This window comes from Oncorhynchus kisutch, linkage group LG22 (assembly GCF_002021735.2).
Source record: "Oncorhynchus kisutch isolate 150728-3 linkage group LG22, Okis_V2, whole genome shotgun sequence".
Lineage (NCBI taxonomy): Eukaryota > Metazoa > Chordata > Actinopteri > Salmoniformes > Salmonidae > Oncorhynchus > Oncorhynchus kisutch.
Window position 1 is genome coordinate 43,105,090 of NC_034195.2, and position 18,647 is coordinate 43,123,736.

General features: G+C 44.3%; 1 protein-coding gene across 1 annotated transcript in view; it reads left to right on the top strand.

Annotated features, from left to right (window-relative positions):
- The first annotated feature begins 13,118 nt into the window (after window positions 1-13,118).
- The window catches only part of LOC116356301 (neuron navigator 2-like), a 20,054-nt gene continuing 14,525 nt past the window's right edge, over window positions 13,119-18,647 (top strand). The window contains exon 1 of the mRNA XM_031801443.1: window positions 13,119-15,127. Coding sequence (XP_031657303.1) covers window positions 14,882-15,127 — 246 coding nt within the window. The 5' untranslated portion in view covers window positions 13,119-14,881. The remainder of the gene's footprint in view (window positions 15,128-18,647) is intronic.

Consider the following 18,647-nt stretch of genomic DNA (forward strand, 5'->3'; position numbering starts at 1 on the left):
ACCGGTGTAGATGAGGCTGACCAGTGTAGATGAGGCTGATCTGTGTAGATGAGGCTGACCGGTGTAGATGAGGCTGACCGGTGTAGAAGAGGCTGACCAGTGTAGATGAGGATGACCGGTGTAGATGAGGCTGACCTGTGTAGATGAGGCTGACCGGTGTAGATGAGGCTGACCGGTGTAGATGAGGATGACCGGTGTAGATGAGGCTGACCGGTGTAGAAGAGGCTGACCGGTGTAGATGAGGATGACCGGTGTAGATGAGGATGACCGGTGTAGATGAGGCTGACCAGTGTAGATGAGGCTGATCTGTGTAGATGAGGCTGACCGGTGTAGATGAGGCTGACCGGTGTAGAAGAGGCTGACCAGTGTAGATGAGGATGACCGGTGTAGATGAGGCTAACCGGTGTAGATTGCCTCTACGAAGAGCTTACATATAACCATAGGATCAGGGTTGGTGTTGATCTTTTATTCTTTGATAATGATAGGTAAAACATCCATAAACAAATGCTGTGCTGCCCTTATACGCCAAACTCCTCTCTTCCTCATGGGTACAGTAGACAGGGAAGAGGTAAGGGGAGGCAGGGGATGTTTATGAGGGGGAAGACAGAAGGAGAAGGAAGTGCGCAACATTAAAAAGGGCACTTAAACAACAAAAGGAATGTAGAGTAATATTAGGGATGATTTTGTGTAATTATATAACATGACATTCAATACTTATTACATTAAGCAGTTAGCTAAACATACTATATATTACTTAGTCATTGTTTAGTAATAACATAAGATGTCCTCAGATCTGTGTTGCATCAGTCTATCCATGATCATATTTTAGGGCTTTGTGTGTTTCCTCCACCCCAACATCCACCCAGCGCCCACTACAGTCACTAGGTCTAGTATAGACACAATATTAAAGTCATGTCAGACCATACTGTGGTCCAGGGTACTGAATGACTTTAGTCAATAGTCCGTAATGGGAAAACATAGAGAGGGCAAACATAGAAATCCCATCATTTGGCTGACTTGTTTAACCTCATGTGTTCATGGTGGCATCTTGAATTTGCAACAATTTCTAAAAACATGTTTTTCCTTTGTCATTACGTGGTATTGTGTGCAGATTGATGAAACATAATTTTAAATTTATTTTAGAATAAGGCTGTAACGTAACAAAATGTGGAAAGGATCTAGGGGTTTGAATACCTTCCGAATGCACTGTAATTGGATGCTCACAATGTTTAATATTAGACATGTAAGCCACTTAATGTTGGAAACAGCTTGTGGAGGTTGTTTACCATTCAAGTCTGCTGCTGCCCTATCCCTGTAGTACATCACTCTGCTGTGGCAGTGATGTTGATATGAGGTCTGTAAGTGGATTGAGGTGTTGGAGGATACAGAACAGGTGGTGTACAATAAGGTGTGTTTCCCCTCCAGTGAACGTGCTCTGTGCTTATCACCTACTGTACCTACTTGAAGCCTCCATTCAGACATCAATCTCTCTGTATATGACTAGAATGATGTGGTGGTGATGCTCTGTCTTCTGCATCAGGTATGACTTGAAGGCTCCTCCTCCTAAGCTCTTCAGCCCAATCAAAGCCCTGGACCTCTGCCAGAGAGGGACAGATGTGTGCTTGGCTTTATCTAGACCATTTAGTTATACATCTCCATCAGTCTGTAAGATGTCAGACATAATGGTGTTAAATACTGTGCTTTGTTTCAGCAGGAAGAGGAGTAGGGATGTCACTTTGCTCATAACTTACCAGGCTCTTACTCCATTAGTTGAGTTTAATATGATGATTAAATACAGCCATAGTAGCTCATCTCAATAAGTCTGATCTCTCTTCAACCACTGAGACTCATTTATGGATTTATGATGGGAAGTGCAGCAGTCTGGCTCAATGAAAGGAGATTATGGCCCGTTGACCAGTCAATTTAGCAACATATGTTATTGATAGAGTGATATATTAAAAGCTTCTCAGCTCAGCCACTCAGAATCTTGGACTGGTTTTTCCTGTGGGGTAGAGAAGAGGGGATATCTGAGTGTCATCTTCTCTGACCCAGTCTGTTCTTTAGCATCTATGAGTAGCAAAGACCAAGGTCCAAGATCTGGAACATTCTTTCCTCCAAAAGATTTCACAGTTCTGTCCTTTCTCTCAGATTTTCTCTGGCCAGTCTCTCATCTGTGAAGATCATTGATGGTCTGGTGTTCACGTCATCTATCTCGTCTAGCGCCTCTTGTTAAAGAGCTTCTGAAACTGAGCAGTAAATATCAGAGTGGCTACGGATGCCATTTTTCTGTGCCTTTCTTGCAGACAGCTAAGGTCCCAATGTGCGGGATTCTCTACTTTACGGATAGTCTACGGTGTGTAGATGCCCGTCAGAGAGGAGATGAACTGTGGAGGCGACAGAGAGCCCTGGCTTACTGACCCAATAGTGGTAGCGCCATCCTGCCCTGCTGCCACCTAAGCCCTTAAGGGGATTGTTTGCTGACTGGGCACTCAGCTTGTAATCTAATCATGGGATTTTCATGAAAGTGGAATAAACAGTGTTGCCAGGGTGCCATCTGCTGCCTTTTTACTGCGTTTAAAACCCAAAATGCCATGGTGGAAGTGGGACTCACCAGGGCTGAGGGCTAAAGATCCCATGGCTCTTATTGTAAGAGTAAGGTTGGCATAACTTCTGATGTAGTCTGATTGATGTTGACCTTCCAACCATCCAGCAATTTAAATTTATGTTCAGATGTGGAATTGCAGCCAAATCAAGTGTGTAGGGGTTAATGTGCCACATTCAGAGTCAATTTGATTTCCCCTCTATTTACATTTTCAAATCCCCGTGCTGACAAGGTACAAATCTGTTGTTCTGCCCCTGAACAGGCAGTTAACCCACTGTTCCTGACTTGCCTAGTTAAATAAAGGTACATAAAAAAAATAATAATAATCACATGACTGGGCAGGGGCGCAGCCATGGGTGAGCCTGGGAGGACATAGGCCCACACACTTGGGAGCCAGGACCAGCCAATCAGAATAAATGTTCCCCAAATGGGTTTATTACAGACAGAAAAACTCCTCCGTTTCATTACTTGTCCGAGTGCCTGGTCTAAAACAACCCCACAGGTGAAGAAGCCGGATGTGGGCTGTAGTGGTCTGCGGTTGTGAGGCCGGTTAAACTTACTGCCAAATTCTCTAAAACGACTTTGGAGGCGGCTTATGGTAAAAAAAAATGTACAATCAATTCTCTGGCAAAAGTTCTGGTGGACATTCCTGCAGTCAGCATGCCAATTGAAAGCTCCCCCAAAGCTTTAGACATCTGTGGCATTGTGTTGTGTGACAAAACTGCACATTTTAGAGTGGCCTTTTATTGTCCCCAGCACAAGGTACACCTGTGTAATGATCATGCTGTCATGGTGGACTGATTTTCTTGGCAAACGAGAAGTACTCACTAACAAGGATATAAACACCCTTGTGCTCAGAGATAAATAAGCTTGTTGTGCTAATCAAACATTTCTGGGATCTTTTATTTCAGCTCATGAAACATGGGACCAACACTTTACATGTTGCATTTATATTTTTGTTCAGTATACATTTTAGTAATTTAACAGACGCTCTTATCCAGAGCGATAACTAGGAAGGACAAACACATATCTCTCAGTCAAATGTGACCAACCGCCTTGATTCATTATTTTGTAGCAAAATTTGAAATTGTGTTTTTTACATTGGATAAAAGCAGAGACACAGAGCTACAAAATGGTATATCATACACTGCATTTGAGGAACAATGGGAAAGTAATTCTGCTTTGAAAGTTGATAAACTTGTAACCTCACTTTTGAAAAAATGGCCTTTGAATGTTGAATTGTTCACACCCTCTTAATAGCCCGACCATCTCTTTAAGGGTTGATCCGGGGGTTCTGTACTAACAACACCAGTCAAGAACCCAAGCTAACTGGCTAACTTGCTAGCTACAAATGACAGAACAGCTTGCTGAACATTACTCACCCTAGCAGATCTGGTTAGGCTGTTTTTATGTTATCCAGAGCGTTGGTGACTGTAACTGTGCTGTCAGATTGTCTGTTTGTAAATCCAGTGAGTTTCACTCTCGGAGCGTTCAGAGCGCACACTGGACGCTCTGGCCTATGAGTAGGGTTGATCCAAGTGTTCTGACCTCACAACGGCAGTTAAGCACCCAAGCTAACTGGCTATACATTAGCTAGCTTGCTAGCTACTTCCAGACACAAATGAGAGAACACCCCACTCTGACCATTTTACTCGCCCTATCAGAGCTGGTTAGGCTGTTTTTATGTTATCCAGAGCGTCGGTGACTGTAACTTTGCTGCTTGCAACAATTTAATTATGTTTTTTTGCCAATGTTTACCGACACCGGCCATATTCAACGGGTGCTGAACATTTGAAAATTCATCAGTTATTCTGCGCTCTGGCACACTCAGACGAGAGTGCTTTGAAATCGGAGTAGATGGCCAGACTTTACAGAACTTATGAACACACCCGAAATGGTTACTTGCATAGTGGAGTTTTTTGTTAAACGTGTAGCTAGCTAGCTAGGTAAACAATGAACCATAATCCCAACTCAGGACGTTACTACCCTGCATGAATCTGCAGGTAGCTAACCAACCAGGTTCAATGTTAGCTAGCTAACATTACGCTATAACTGGTTGCCCTTAGTTTGAAGATGTACTCTGGAGACAGGTATTTTCTCCATCTCCTTAACTATCATACTCTAATTCCACTGATTTCAAAACTCAGTCCTCCAGAAAGTGGAGAGAAACACTTATGCAGTTCTACTAAGCAATATATTACATTTTTTAAAAGCAGCGTTAGACAGGATTACCTACACATCCTGACCAGCTCAAATAGACAGAAGCGTGCTGTATTGCAGACCAATCCAAACACTTCTCTCGGCATATCCAGCCAACTCATTATCTCAACCAATCATGGCTAGCGGGAAGGTTGCCCTCTTTTTCTGTGGCTAAACCAACTAGGCTAATAATTTAACAATTTGATTCGTATTTACAGATGGCTCCCAAGTTCGTTATTAAGGCACATGAAAATTCACATGTTCCAGAAGGCATTTCTGCCAAAAATGCATTTTGATGAAAATAAAAAAATAAGTTGAAATGGCTCTCGTGTGAAGTATTGACCCGTGACATACGCCTAGTATCCTGAAACGGGTCACAAATACATTTTTCCTCAATAAATTTGCTATCAGCAAAGTCAGTGCTAGTAGGGGCGAAAAAAGGAGTGCCAAGAGACCAAATGTGGCAGAACGAAATACTGGGGTTGGGGTGTAGGGTTTGAGCATAGCCTGAAGGTAGGGAGGGGCAGTTGCTCTTGCTGTTAATTAGGCAAGTACCATGATTTGTAGTGGATGCGAGCTTTGACTGAAAGCCAGTGGAGTGTGCAGAGGAATGTGGTGACATTGGAGAACTTGGGAAGGTTGAACACCAGGTGGGCTGCGAAGTTCTGGACAAGATGCAAGGGTTTGATGGCACAAGCAGGGAGCCCAGCCAACAGCAAGTTGCAGTAGTGTAGATAGGAGATGACAAGTTCCTGGATTAAGACCTGCGCCTCTTGCTTTGATGTTTACAGAGAACAACCTGGTGTTGTCCAGTGTCACGCCAAGGTTCTTTGCACTCTGGGATGGGGACACCATGGAGTTGTCAACTGTGATGGAGAGGTCTTTGAACAGGCAGGCCTTTCCCGGGAGGAAGAGCAGCTCCGTCTTGTCGAGGTTGAGCTTGATGTGGCGGGCGGTCATCCAAGCTGAGATGTTTACCAAGCACACAGAGATGTGTGTCGCTACCTGGGTGTCAGAAGGAAAAAAGTAGCTGTCATCCAAATAGCAAGGATAGGAGAGACCATATGAGGATATGACGGAGCCGAGTGACTTGTATAGAGCAGACACAGATCCTCTCCACGTCACCTAGTAGGAGCGGCCTGCCAGGTAGGATGCGAGAGGAAGATCTGATGGTTCATGGTGTCGAAGGCAGAGGATAGATCTAGGAGGAAGAATACAGAGGAGAGAGAGTCAGCTTTGGCAGTGTGGAGAGCAGTCTCGGTTGAGTGACCCGTCTTGAAGCCTGACTGGTTAGAATCATGAAAATAGTTCTGAGAGAGATAGAGAGAGCATACTAGATGTCATGATCAGATGAGCTCCTGCATTTTTCAGCATTTTCTTTAAAAAAAATAAAGATTTAGAGTTAGATAAACTTGGATTTTTTGGTCAGGAACATATAGAGGATGCTACCCTCTACAACATAACCTTCACTTCAAATCAAAACTCAAAACCTACAATCTGATTTTGGACGGAATTACGGAATCACCTGGAAGGTTTACAACTACCAAGGATTATTATTCTATACAGCAAATTCTCTGGAAAACAACAGAAACCTGAAAACACCACCGAAACTGGAACCGAGTGAGTAATGTTTAGTCTGAAACTATATTTTATTTCCAAAAGCCAAGAAGAAAAATAAAACTACATTACTTTATAAGGACTGAATGCTAACATAAGGCTGCCAAGCTTGATACAGCTTCAATTAGCACTGACGTGTCAAGTGAGAGGTGTCAAAGCCCTTTAGCCCAACAATGGCAGGAGAGTCAAACAGTCTACTCCAACCAAATGGAGAGGCCTTAGAAGCTGCCTCCTGCTGTTCAGAGGTAATTAAAATACAGTACCCTGTGTATGTAAAGAATGATAAGGCAAGAAAAGATGACAAAATGAAGCTCCTTATGGAAAATCAAGAGACACTTTTAGCTGACTATTACAAAAATGGGAACATCAGCAACCTTATATTCTACACAAACCATCCCCTGGCATGGCACAGTGCTATATAAGCACACTACCCCTTTGTTAAGAGAGGGGTGGAAACTCTGGATACTTGACAACGAGGACTCTGAGTCAGCTAATATAAATCTCTATAAGTCTGGAACAGTAATGGTACAGGGTAACCCCAAACCGTTTCAGCTGGACTTTCACCTAATCAAAGAATTAGCCCAGCAGGAGAAGCTCTCCCTTGAGAAAGATACCCCTACCCTGAGCGGGTCAGACCAGACCTCTTCATTATATAACCCCACAGACGAGCCACCCCCAGCGGAAAGTCAACCTCCCAGCACAGAGTACCACCCCTCTCATTGAAATGTTTAGTCTGAGACGGACCCACTGGTTGCCCAGTAGGTTACAGGTTTGAAACAGGGAAGGGACTCAGGGGGTATGGTATTTTGGTATAGAGCAGACCTAACTCATTCCATTCAATTAATCAAAACAGGAACATTTTACATTTGGCTAGAAATTCAAAAGGAAACGATCTTAACAGAGAAAAATGTATTCCTGTGTGCTACCTATGTCCCCCCACTAGAATCCCCATACTTTAATGAATCAAATCAAATCAAATCAAATGTATTTATATAGCCCTTCGTATATCAGCTGATATCTCAAAGTGCTGTACAGAAACCCAGCCTAAAACCCCAAACAGCAAGCAATGCAGGTGTAGAAGCACGGTGGCTAGGAAAAACTCCCTAGAAAGGCCAAAACCTACGAAGAAACCTAGAGAGGAAGCAGGCTATGTGGGGTGGCCAGTCCTCTTCTGGCTGTGCCGGGTGGAGATTATAACAGAACATGGCCAAGATGTTAAAATGTTCATAAATGACCAGCATGGTCGTATAATAATAAGGCAGAACAGTTGAAACTGGAGCAGCAGCACGGCCAGGTGGACTGGGGACAGCAAGGAGTCATCATATCAGGTAGTCCTGGGGCATGGTCCTAGGGCTCAGGTCCTCCGAGAGAGAGAAAGAAAGAGAGAAGGAGAGAATTAGAGAGAGCACACATAAATTCACACAGGACACCGAATAGGACTGGAGAAGTACTCCAGATATAACAAACTGAACCTAGCCCCCCGACACATAAACTACTGCAGCATAAATACTGGAGGCTGAGACAGGAGGGGTCAGGAGACACTGTGGCCCCATCCGAGGACACCCCCGGACAGGGCCAAACAGGAAGGATATAACCCCACCCACTTTGCCAAAGCACAGCCCCGACACCACTAGAGGGATATCTTCAACCACCAACTTACCATCCTGAGACAAGGCTGAGTATAGCCCACAAAGATCTCCGCCACGGCACAACCCAAGGGGGGGGGGGGGCAACCCAGACAGGATGATCACATCAGTGACTCAACCCACTCAGGTGACGCACCCCTCCCAGGGACGGTATGAGAGAGCCCCAGTAAGCCAGTGACTCAGCCCCTGTAATAGGGTTAGAGGCAGAGAATCCCAGTGGAAAGAGGGGAACCGGCCAGGCAGAGACAGCAAGGGCGGTTTGTTGCTCCAGAGCCTTTCCGTTCACCTTCCCACTCCTGGGCCAGACTACACTCAATCATATGGCCCACTGAAGAGATGAGTCTTCAGTAACTCAATTTGGCATGAGGGTCTGCTATACAAATTGATGGAAAGTGGTGTTGGGGGTAAAACATACGACATTATAAAATCCATGTACACAAACAACAAGTGTGTGGTTAAAATAGGCAAAAAACACACACATTTCTTCCCACAGGGCCGTGGGGTGAGACAGGGATGCAGCTTAAGCCCCACCCTCTTCAACATATATATCAATGAATTGGCGCGGGCACTAGAAAAGTCTGCAGCACCCGGACTCACCCTACTAGAATCTGAAGTCAAATGTCTACTGTTTGCTGATGATCTGGTGCTTCTGTCACCAACCAAGGAGGGCCTACAGCAGCACCTAGATCTTCTGCACAGATTCTACCAGACCTGGGCCCTGACAGTAAATCTCAGTAAGACCAAAATAATGGTGTTCCAAAAAGGTCCAGTCGCCAGGACCACAAATACAAATTCCATCTAGACACCATTGCCCTAGAGCACACAAAAAACTATACATAGCTTGGCCGAAACATCAGCACCACAGGTAACTTCCACAAAGCTGTGAACGATCTGAGAGACAAGGCAAGAAGGGCATTCTATGCCATCAAAAGGAACATAAAATTCAACATACCAATTAGGATCTGGCTAAAAATACTTGAATCAGTCATAGAGCCCATTGCCCTTTACGGTTGTGAGGTCTGGGGTCCGCTCACCAACCAAGATTTCACAAAATGGGACAAACACCAAATTGAGACTCTGCATGCAGAATTCTGCAAAAATATCCTCCGTGTACAATGTAGAACACCAAATAATGCATGCAGAGCAGTATTAGGCCGATACCCGCTAATTATCCAAATCCAGAAAAGAGACGTTAAATTATACAACCGCCTAAAAGGAAGTGATTCCCAAACTTTCCATAACAAAGCCATCACCTACAGAGAGATTAACCTGGAGAAGAGTCTCCTAAGCAAGCTGGTCCTGGGGCTCTGTTCACAAACACAAACACACCCCACAGAGCACCAGGACAGCAGCACAATTAGACCCAAACAAATCATGAGAAAACAAAAAGATAATTACTTGACACATTGGAAAGAATTAACAAAAAACAGAGCAAACTAGAATGCTATTTGGCCCTAAACAGAGAGTACACAGTGGCAGAATACCTGACCACTGTGACTGACCCAAACTTAAGGAAAGCTTTTACTATGTACAGACTCAGTGAGCATAGCCTTGCTATTGGGAAAGGCTGCCTAAGTTGACATGGCTCTCAAGAGAAGACAGGCTATGTGCACACTGCCCACAAAATTAGGTGGAAACTGAGCTGCACTTCCTAACCTCCTGCCCAATGTATGACCACATTAGAGAAACATATTTCCATCAGATTACACAGATCAACAAAGAATTCGAAAACATCCCAAATTTTGATAAATTCCCATATCTACTGGGTGAAATACCACAGTCTGCAATCACTGCAGAAAGATTTGTGGCAACCAGTAAAGAACAAACATCATTGTAAATACAACCCATATTTATGCTTATTTATTTTCCCTTGTGTACTTTAACCATTTTTAAAACACTGTATAGTATATACATAATATGACATTTGTAATGTCTTTATTGTTTTGAAACTTCTGTATGTGTAATGTTTACTGTTAATTTTGATTGTTTATTTCACTTTTGTATATGATCTACCTCACTTGCTTTGGCAATGTTAACATATGTTTCCCATGCCAATAAAGAAACTTGAATTGAATTGAAATTGAATTGATGGAAATAGTGTTTCGGAAAGAAAAGACAGAAGGGATGCTGGTCTGTAGTTTTTTTTTTACATCTGAAGGTGCGAGTGTTGGTTTCTTGAGGAGGGGAGCGGCTCTGGTCATTTTGAAGACAAAGGAACACAACCAAGTCTGGTAAGAGAGGGGAGAAAGAGGTAAAGACGTAGGTTAGTTCTGTGTGAGTGGGACCAGTGGACTCTATGTTATTCATTTACTCTTTTACAAAGCTGCAGACACTACTGCGGCAGAAAGCTTGTGTGCTTAACATAGAAATGCTCTGTAACCCTTCTTGTCCTGTTGTACTCCTTATCTGGTCTTTGTCTGTTGCCACTGATCACTATGTTCATTTGGGCCTCTGTCTGCGTAATATCATCAGAGGATAATATGTGTCTGTTTTATCGCTGGCAGGTTGTGCTGTTGTGATATAGACAGCAGAAGGGGAGGAGGGTGGCCAGGGTGGTGTGGCGAAGTGCTGCCTGTTGGTTCACCACCCAGTAGGCATCCACCCTGTCTGCTGTACGGCCCACTCAGAACAGGATACAGCCAGAGTGATAGTACTGCTATCACTGCAGATCCTCCAATGCCAAAGAGGTCAATAGGGCTTCACAGATTAAACATATTCACAGACAGACACACTTAGGCTACACACACATACACACTTAGACAGTTATATGCACACGCACACATGCTTGTGCAGACATTCACAGACATGCATTCATTCAGCTTTCCTTTAGCTAATTAATTCAGCTCTCAGCTGCATACAAAGGATTTTGGCTGTAGTGCTCACGCACATTGACGGACAGGTTGGTGGTTTTGTAGTATCCACCTGTCCGTTAATTCTAAACTCATTGGCTGACAGGTTGGTGGTTTTGTAGCATCCACCTGTCCGTTAATTCTAAACTCATTGGCTGACAGGTTGGTGGTTTTGTAGCATCCACCTGTCCGTTAATTCTAAACTCATTGGCTGACAGGATTGAGGTGACTGGATCTTCCTACCCCTGTGTTGTGGGACATAGAAGGATGAGAGGGTTCAGGATTTAAAACCTTCTGATGTCCTGCAGTCTTTAGCTCCCAATGTTATCACCAGGCCAATGGGTCTGGCCCAGTACAGCGCAGTATGTTGTCCGTTAGATTTGAGCAGGTGCCCAGAGACCATCTGGAAGTGGCTTATCCCCCCCCCCTTCTCTCACTCTCTCAGGAATGGAATAAGTCACTCTGATGTGGTCAGAGGAGTGGTCCATAATGAAAATCAGCCCTTGATTTCTAATCGGGTTGATTAGCAGCGTTCCAACGAAAATGCAGCTATCAATCCAAGTTCAATATTTGACGTGACTGAGTTAGCTGAAGTTGGCTAGCTAGTTTGCAAGTGACAAGAGTGTTAACCAACCTGCATAGTAACCAATTTTTTATAGAACGTACGACCAGTCCTTTTGCATAGCAGCTTTTCAAAAATAGTTAACGACTGGGTGGCGTCTGTAGCAACAGATTTTTGTCCGGTCTATATCTTCTGGTGGAATCGTATGAATTTATTTATCAAAAGAATGTTTTAATGAAAATATGTAATTCGTTGTTATTTTGAATATGTTGGTAACAGTTTTATAAGACCCTATCAGAGACGTTACAACACAGCGGGTCACTGTGTCACCCGGGTGATCAGTGAGGTGAAGGTTTGAGTCGTCACGAACATAAACACACACAGTGGGGATGAGGCCTTCACCTCATCTGACGAGGCAGTCACATACGTCAACCTTGTAGTAGCATGCACTCATAGACCTCTAAAGCACATTCATTTATATTATGCATTGTACCATCAATACACATGCTTTTCAATCAATATGGAAGTTGTTTTTCAGCCAGGTGTGTCGGATAGAATCGAAGGCAACCTAGCTAGGTCTGTACAGAATACAGATGACAGTGCATGAGAGTGAACTGAGTGGAGGGTTGACTGCTGTACAGTACATAGTCACTGGTAAGCCTATGAGTGTCACTGACCATTAATAAAGGGGTCTTTGGGTTACCAGATTGTCCAGTGGATTAGTGATTAGCCTGTGATTTCTCCAGATTATATGACCTTCGATTAGTGTGACCTTTGCTTTCACAGGCAGGGAGGATAGAGTGTCCTTTTAGAGGAGTATGAAAAGCTGGTGGTTTGTGTTGACACACGGCAGTAGAGAGAGTTCTGTTGTACTTGCACCCACAGGGATTATAGGGTTCAATCCACCGGCTGGAGGAACTGCTGGCTGCAGCACTATTTGAAACTCACAAAGCTTCTGTCAGGGCTGGCTCTGAATAATAACACATCTCCCAGGCTCAGTCTGCTGACTAAAGTTTACATGACACTGAGAATCAACTGTACAGACTTACAAAGAACATAGAAAAGCACTTGACAATGTCATATTCATCCTTATGCACATCAAAATGAAAGTTATTGGTTTACTGTTCTGGCACTGGGATGTTAACAGTTGAGTTCCAAGCTGTGGGAAACATATAAAGCCCAGGGAGGGGGGCACCAGTACTGGAGCCCCTCCCCTGCTGCAGAGATCAGCAGAACCAACCCAGCACTCCTCCTCTCCTTTATACAACAGTCTGGGCACTGGGCCAGTTAGAACAACACACTGTAATAGTGTTAGATAGGGCTCCTCTCCCACTTCACGTTATCAGTGTGCTCTCCTTACAGAGAGAGGGGGGGGGGGTGAGAGAGGAAGGGAGAGAGAGAGAGAAAGAGAGATACACACAGAAAGAGACAGAGAGAGAGGGGGGGGGGTGAGAGAGGGAGGGAGAGAGAGAGGGAGGGAGAGAGAGAGAGAAAGAGAGATACACACAGAAAGAGACAGAGAGAGAGCGAGAGAGAGAGAGAGAGAGAGAGAGAGAGAGAGAGAGAGAGAGAGAGAGAGAGACTGGGATAAAAGATGTTTGTGGTGCCGTGCCATCATTTGATGACTGCGTTGGCTGGCCAGGCTGTGTGCATTGACTACTTGACAAGCTGAGGGAGGAGGAGGATACTGCTGTACGTCCCACCAGGCAGCCACCCAACGATCTTTAGTCATTAGAGTCTCTAATACACATCTGCTCCCTGCCTGTCCAAACAGAGCTCTAATCTTTCTGAACTATGCATCGCATTCACAGTCGTTTCCATCTCCGCCTTCCTCCTGTTTTTTTCTTCTCTCTGCTACTGGACAGACTCTGAGACTGGTTTCATCTTCTCTCTGCTACTGGACAGACTCTGAGACTGGTTTCTTCTTCTCTCTGCTATTGGACAGACTCTGAGACTGGTTTCATCTTCTCTCTGCTACTGGACAGACTCTGAGACTGGTTTCATCTTCTCCCTGCTACTGGACAGACTCTGAGACTGGTTTCATCTTCTCTCTGCTACTGGACAGACTCTGAGACTGGTTTCTTCTTCTCTCTGCTATTGGACAGACTCTGAGACTGGTTTCTTCTTCTCTCTGCTATTGGACAGACTCTGAGACTGGTTTCTTCTTCTCTCTGCTACTGGACAGACTCTGAGACTGGTTTCATCTTCTCTCTGCTACTGGACAGACTCTGAGACTGGTTTCTTCTTCTCTCTGCTATTGGACAGACTCTGAGACTGGTTTCATCTTCTCTCTGCTACTGGACAGACTCTGAGACTGGTTTCATCTTCTATCTGCTACTGGACGGACTCTGAGACTGGTTTCATCGTCTCTCTGCTACTGGACAGACTCTGAGACTGGTTTATTCTTCTCTCTGCTACTGGACAGACTCTGAGACTGGTTTCTTCTTCTCTCTGCTATTGGACAGACTCTGAGACTGGTTTCATCTTCTCTCTGCTACTGGACAGACTCTGAGACTGGTTTCATCTTCTCTCTGCTACTGGACAGACTCTGAGACTGGTTTCATCTTCTCTCTGCTACTGGACAGACTCTGAGACTGGTTTATTCTTCTCTCTGCTACTGGACAGACTCTGAGACTGGTTTCTTCTTCTCTCTGCTACTGGACAGACTCTGAGACTGGTTTCTTCTTCTCTCTGCTACTGGACAGACTCTGAGACTGGTTTCTTCTTCTCTCTGCTACTGGAGAGACTCTGAGACTGGTTTCTTCTTCTCTCTGCGACTGGACAGACTCTGAGACTGGTTTATTCTTCTCACTGCTACTGGACAGACTCTGAGACTGGTTTCTTCTTCTCTCTGCTACTGGACAGACTCTGAGACTGGCCTTTCCTTTTTCACGCATTGAGGGACTGATGTGAGAACAGCGCCTGATTAAACCAGGACCAGGGAACACTACAGTTACTGTTACGCTGTACTGTACCTCTGGAACAGAACAGGTGGGGGGAGGAACCCAGAAGAACGTGCTCATCGCTGTGGATGGTTCCAGAACCTCGTTAAAACCCAGAGAAGGATGTGACTTGGCAGCCTGTCAGAGGGAGTTGTTCTCATCGAAATGTTTACTTTTGGACTGTGTGCATGAATGTGTGTGGGTGTGTGTGTGTGTTTGTGAGTGTTTGTGCCACAGAGAGCCTTCTGTTGTACATGTGTGTATACAGGCTGACCTACCCCAGCTGTGGAACCTCTGTGTGAGCGTAAGCATGCATTTTGGCCAACCTTCTTAGACAATTGCAAAGAGAGAGAGAGAGAGAGAGAGAGAGAGAGAGAGAGAGAGTCTGAGTGCTTGCATGTGTGTGTGTGAGTATGTGAGTGTTGAGGGGTTTCTGAGATGTGCTCTGAAAGCAAGAGCGGAAAATGCCGGCCATTCTGGTCGCCTCTAAGATGAAGTCGGGACTGCCCAAACCGGTGCACAGCGCCCTGCCCATTCCTCAGCTACAAAACAATGCCAGGTCCAGGACCTCCATCACTCACAGGGCCAGCCACCTCAGACACCTCACCCTGAAAGCCCCTCACCAGCAGGGAGATCGCCGGGGAGAGGAAACGACCACCCCCACTAAAAGGCTCTCAACCACAGGGAGTGACGACCAAGAGGACCCTCAGGTCAGAGCACAGTTCTTCTCAACCTTATCTGGTTACATACTTAAACTAGGACTAAAGGACGAAACTTGGAGTAAATGAGTAAACTAGGACTAAAGGACGAAACTTGGAGTAAATGAGTAAACTAGGATAAAAGCTGGGATCTCAGCACCTGTTCTGAAGTTGGGCAGCGAACACTATCGGCATTTGAGCAGCGTTACTGGCGTTGTGTGTATTTCTTAGTGGGCAGCAGCTGCTATGTACCTGAGAGATGTAGGCTAATGGGGCTAAGGCACATAGTGATGAATGGTGTGTGTGTGGTCGGTGCTGTAAACATATGTCACAGGATAAAGCATTAGTCAAATGTTGTTTGAGGCTACGGTAGTAGAAAGGGGAGGGGTTAATACTCTGATCAGATGGTCATTCAGCAATGCAGATAGGAAACGACAACCCTTCTAAATGTTGTTTGAGGCTACGGTAGTAGAAAGGGGAGGGGTTATTACTCTGATCAGATGGTCATTCAGCGATGCAGATAGGTAACGACAACTCTTCTAAATGTTGTTTGAGGCTACGGTAGTAGAAAGGGGAGGGGTTAATACTCTGATCAGATGGTCATTCAGCAATGCAGATCGGGAACGACAAACCTTCTAAATGTTGTTTGAGGCTACGGTAGTAGAAAGGGGAGGGGTTATTACTCTGATCAGATGGTCATTCAGCAATGCAGATCGGGAACGACAAACCTTCTAAATGTTGTTTGAGGCTACGGTAGTAGAAAGGGGAGGGGTTAATACTCTGATCAGATGGTCATTCAGCGATGCAGATCGGGAACGACAAACCTTCTAAATGTTGTTTGAGGCTACGGTAGTAGAAAGGGGAGGGGTTAATACTCTGATCAGATGGTCATTCAGCGATGCAGATAGGTAACGACAACTCTTCTAAATGTTGTTTGAGGCTACGGTAGTAGAAAGGGGAGGGGTTAATACTCTGATCAGATGGTCATTCAGCAATGCAGATCGGGAACGACAACTCTTCTAAATATTGTTTGAGGCTACGGTAGTAGAAAGGGGAGGGGTTAATACTCTGATCAGATGGTCATTCAGCGATGCAGATAGGGAACGACAACTCGTCTAAATGATGTTTGACGCTACGGCAGTAGAAAGGGGAGGGGTTAATACTCTGATCAGATGGTCATTCAGCGATGCAGATAGGGAACGACAACTCTTCTAAATGATGTTTGAGGCTACGGTAGTAGAAAGGGGAGGGGTTAATACTCTGATCAGATGGTCATTCAGCGATGCAGATAGGGAACGACAACCCTTCTAAATGTTGTTTGAGGCTACGGTAGTAGAAAGGGGAGGGGTTAATACTCTGATCAGATGGTCATTCAGCGATGCAGATAGGGAACGACAACTCTTCCTTTATCGGCTGTCTTCACACTGTCACTACTATGTGGAGTTACAGTTTTTTTTTCAATTGCTAAAACACAATTTCTGAAACCTTGCTCCATTTCCTGAAAACATTAAACACAAACCTCATCTTCCAGCACTATTTACATAACCTCTGACTCCTCTCGCAAAATGGAACATTCGCCTCAAAACAGTTTTACCTGTGTTCAAAATCAAACACTGCTCTCAAATCATAAACAAAGTGATCAAAACGATATACACTCAAGCAGTCAGTAAACTATACACCGAAAAATAGAAAACACATTGTTCAAAACATACAATTCTCAGGGAGAAGTACATTTTTTATCTAAAAAAATATCATATTTAGTAGCTCAAAATTGATCAGAAATTACTACTCTGCTTTGCACTTTGCAATTTTGTTTTTTGTTCTTCCTCCTCCTTGTACCCCTATTTTTACAGTACTGTACCCTGCATCTCACAAACTTGTCCTTTGTCTCTGTGATACTGTAATTCTCGTTCTTTGTTGATATGAACCTGCAACCAGTCAAAATCTATTGATCAGTCAGTACTGTTAATAAATGGAAAGCACAATGTTCAGGGCCATACAATTTGTCCATTGTACAGTATACAGCCTACAATGCACTGTACTACAGTATACAATACTAAAAGGGACAAAAAACAAAGGAGTAAACATGTGATCAATGTGCTTCTTCTTGTCTTTGGGCTGGGTCAGGCCAGAGCACTTCGTCGACATCACAAGCAATATTGTCCCACCTGAGGCAACGGGGGAAGAAGCCTCTTGTGTGCCGTATCCAGCCCTGACATGATTCCTCACCTATATCACCACTGGCTAAATCCATGGCTTGCAGCAGATTTACTCTGGTGTAGGGTTGTCTATCATACACTTTCCATCTCCAAGAGGAGAAAAACTCCTCAATCGGATTCAGGAAAGGCGAGTATGGATTGATGTTAAACCATTCCCTTACCTGAGCAGCTCGGTGGAAACTGACATTGTCCCACACTATCACATAGGTGGGAATGGGATTCGCAGTTCTTGAACCTTGGTGAGTTGCGCTCAAAAGGTACTCTGTAAACTTGTTTCATTCGCATCCTGTTACAATGGAGGACACGGCCAATTGTGGAAATGCTCACACTGTCGATTCCCTGGAAGTGTGAGTTGTCTTGTATCACTCGTTCCTGGATTTCTCTGAGTCGTATTGCATTATCTTGAAGGACCATGCCAACTATAACGGCCTCTTGCTCCCGAGTGAATATAGCTGTCCTTCCACCTGCATGTGGCAGCCTTGCAATTCTACAAAACGTAGTTGTGCAGTTACAAATCATATTCATGCAGTACAATACATACAGTGATTCACTTTACAAATGTCTATTGGAACAGCTGCATATAGTGTAGTACAGTAAATTTGCAATTACAAAAATACAGTAGTATACTGTACCTGTTCTCTTCTCTGAATGTCCTTACTATGGTGGACACAGAAAATCGGCTCAAATTGGGTTGCAATCTATGTCCTGCTTCCCTCATTGTCAGTCCTTGGACAAGAACATGGTCTATAACTGTTGCTCGAATTTCATCAGATATTTCCACTCTGTCTTCCTCTTCCTCTTCGTCCTCCTCTTCCTCTTTCTTTCTTCCTCTTTCTTGCCCTCCTCCTCCTCACCCACCTCGCATACACACTCGTCCTCGTCCTCTCACATTGTTTCTTCTATCCATTCTCAGACTTTCTCCTTCCCACCTTGAATAACCTGTTTGCTCTCTGAACTGGCTTATATTGGTTGTGTTGCATCATTTGAAACAGGTTAAATCCATTTTGAGAGGTTGTGTTCAATCAATGACATATATTCTCTATTTGTATTTGATTGTTGCCACTTGTGTTTACCAGTATGGAGGACATGTGCATTAGAGTGCAGAATGTGTTTTGAGAATGAGAATGTGTTTAGAGTTTTGCTGAAAAGTCTAAGTGAGATCTGCTAATGGTGTTTTACCATGTGAAACGGTTTAAGGTATTGACAACAGACTGCATAATTAGCTAAATGAGTCCAGGCAACTGAGAACTTTGTTCAGCCAATGGGTTTTAGTGTTTTAGCAATTGAGAACAACTGTAAATGCAAAGAAGTGT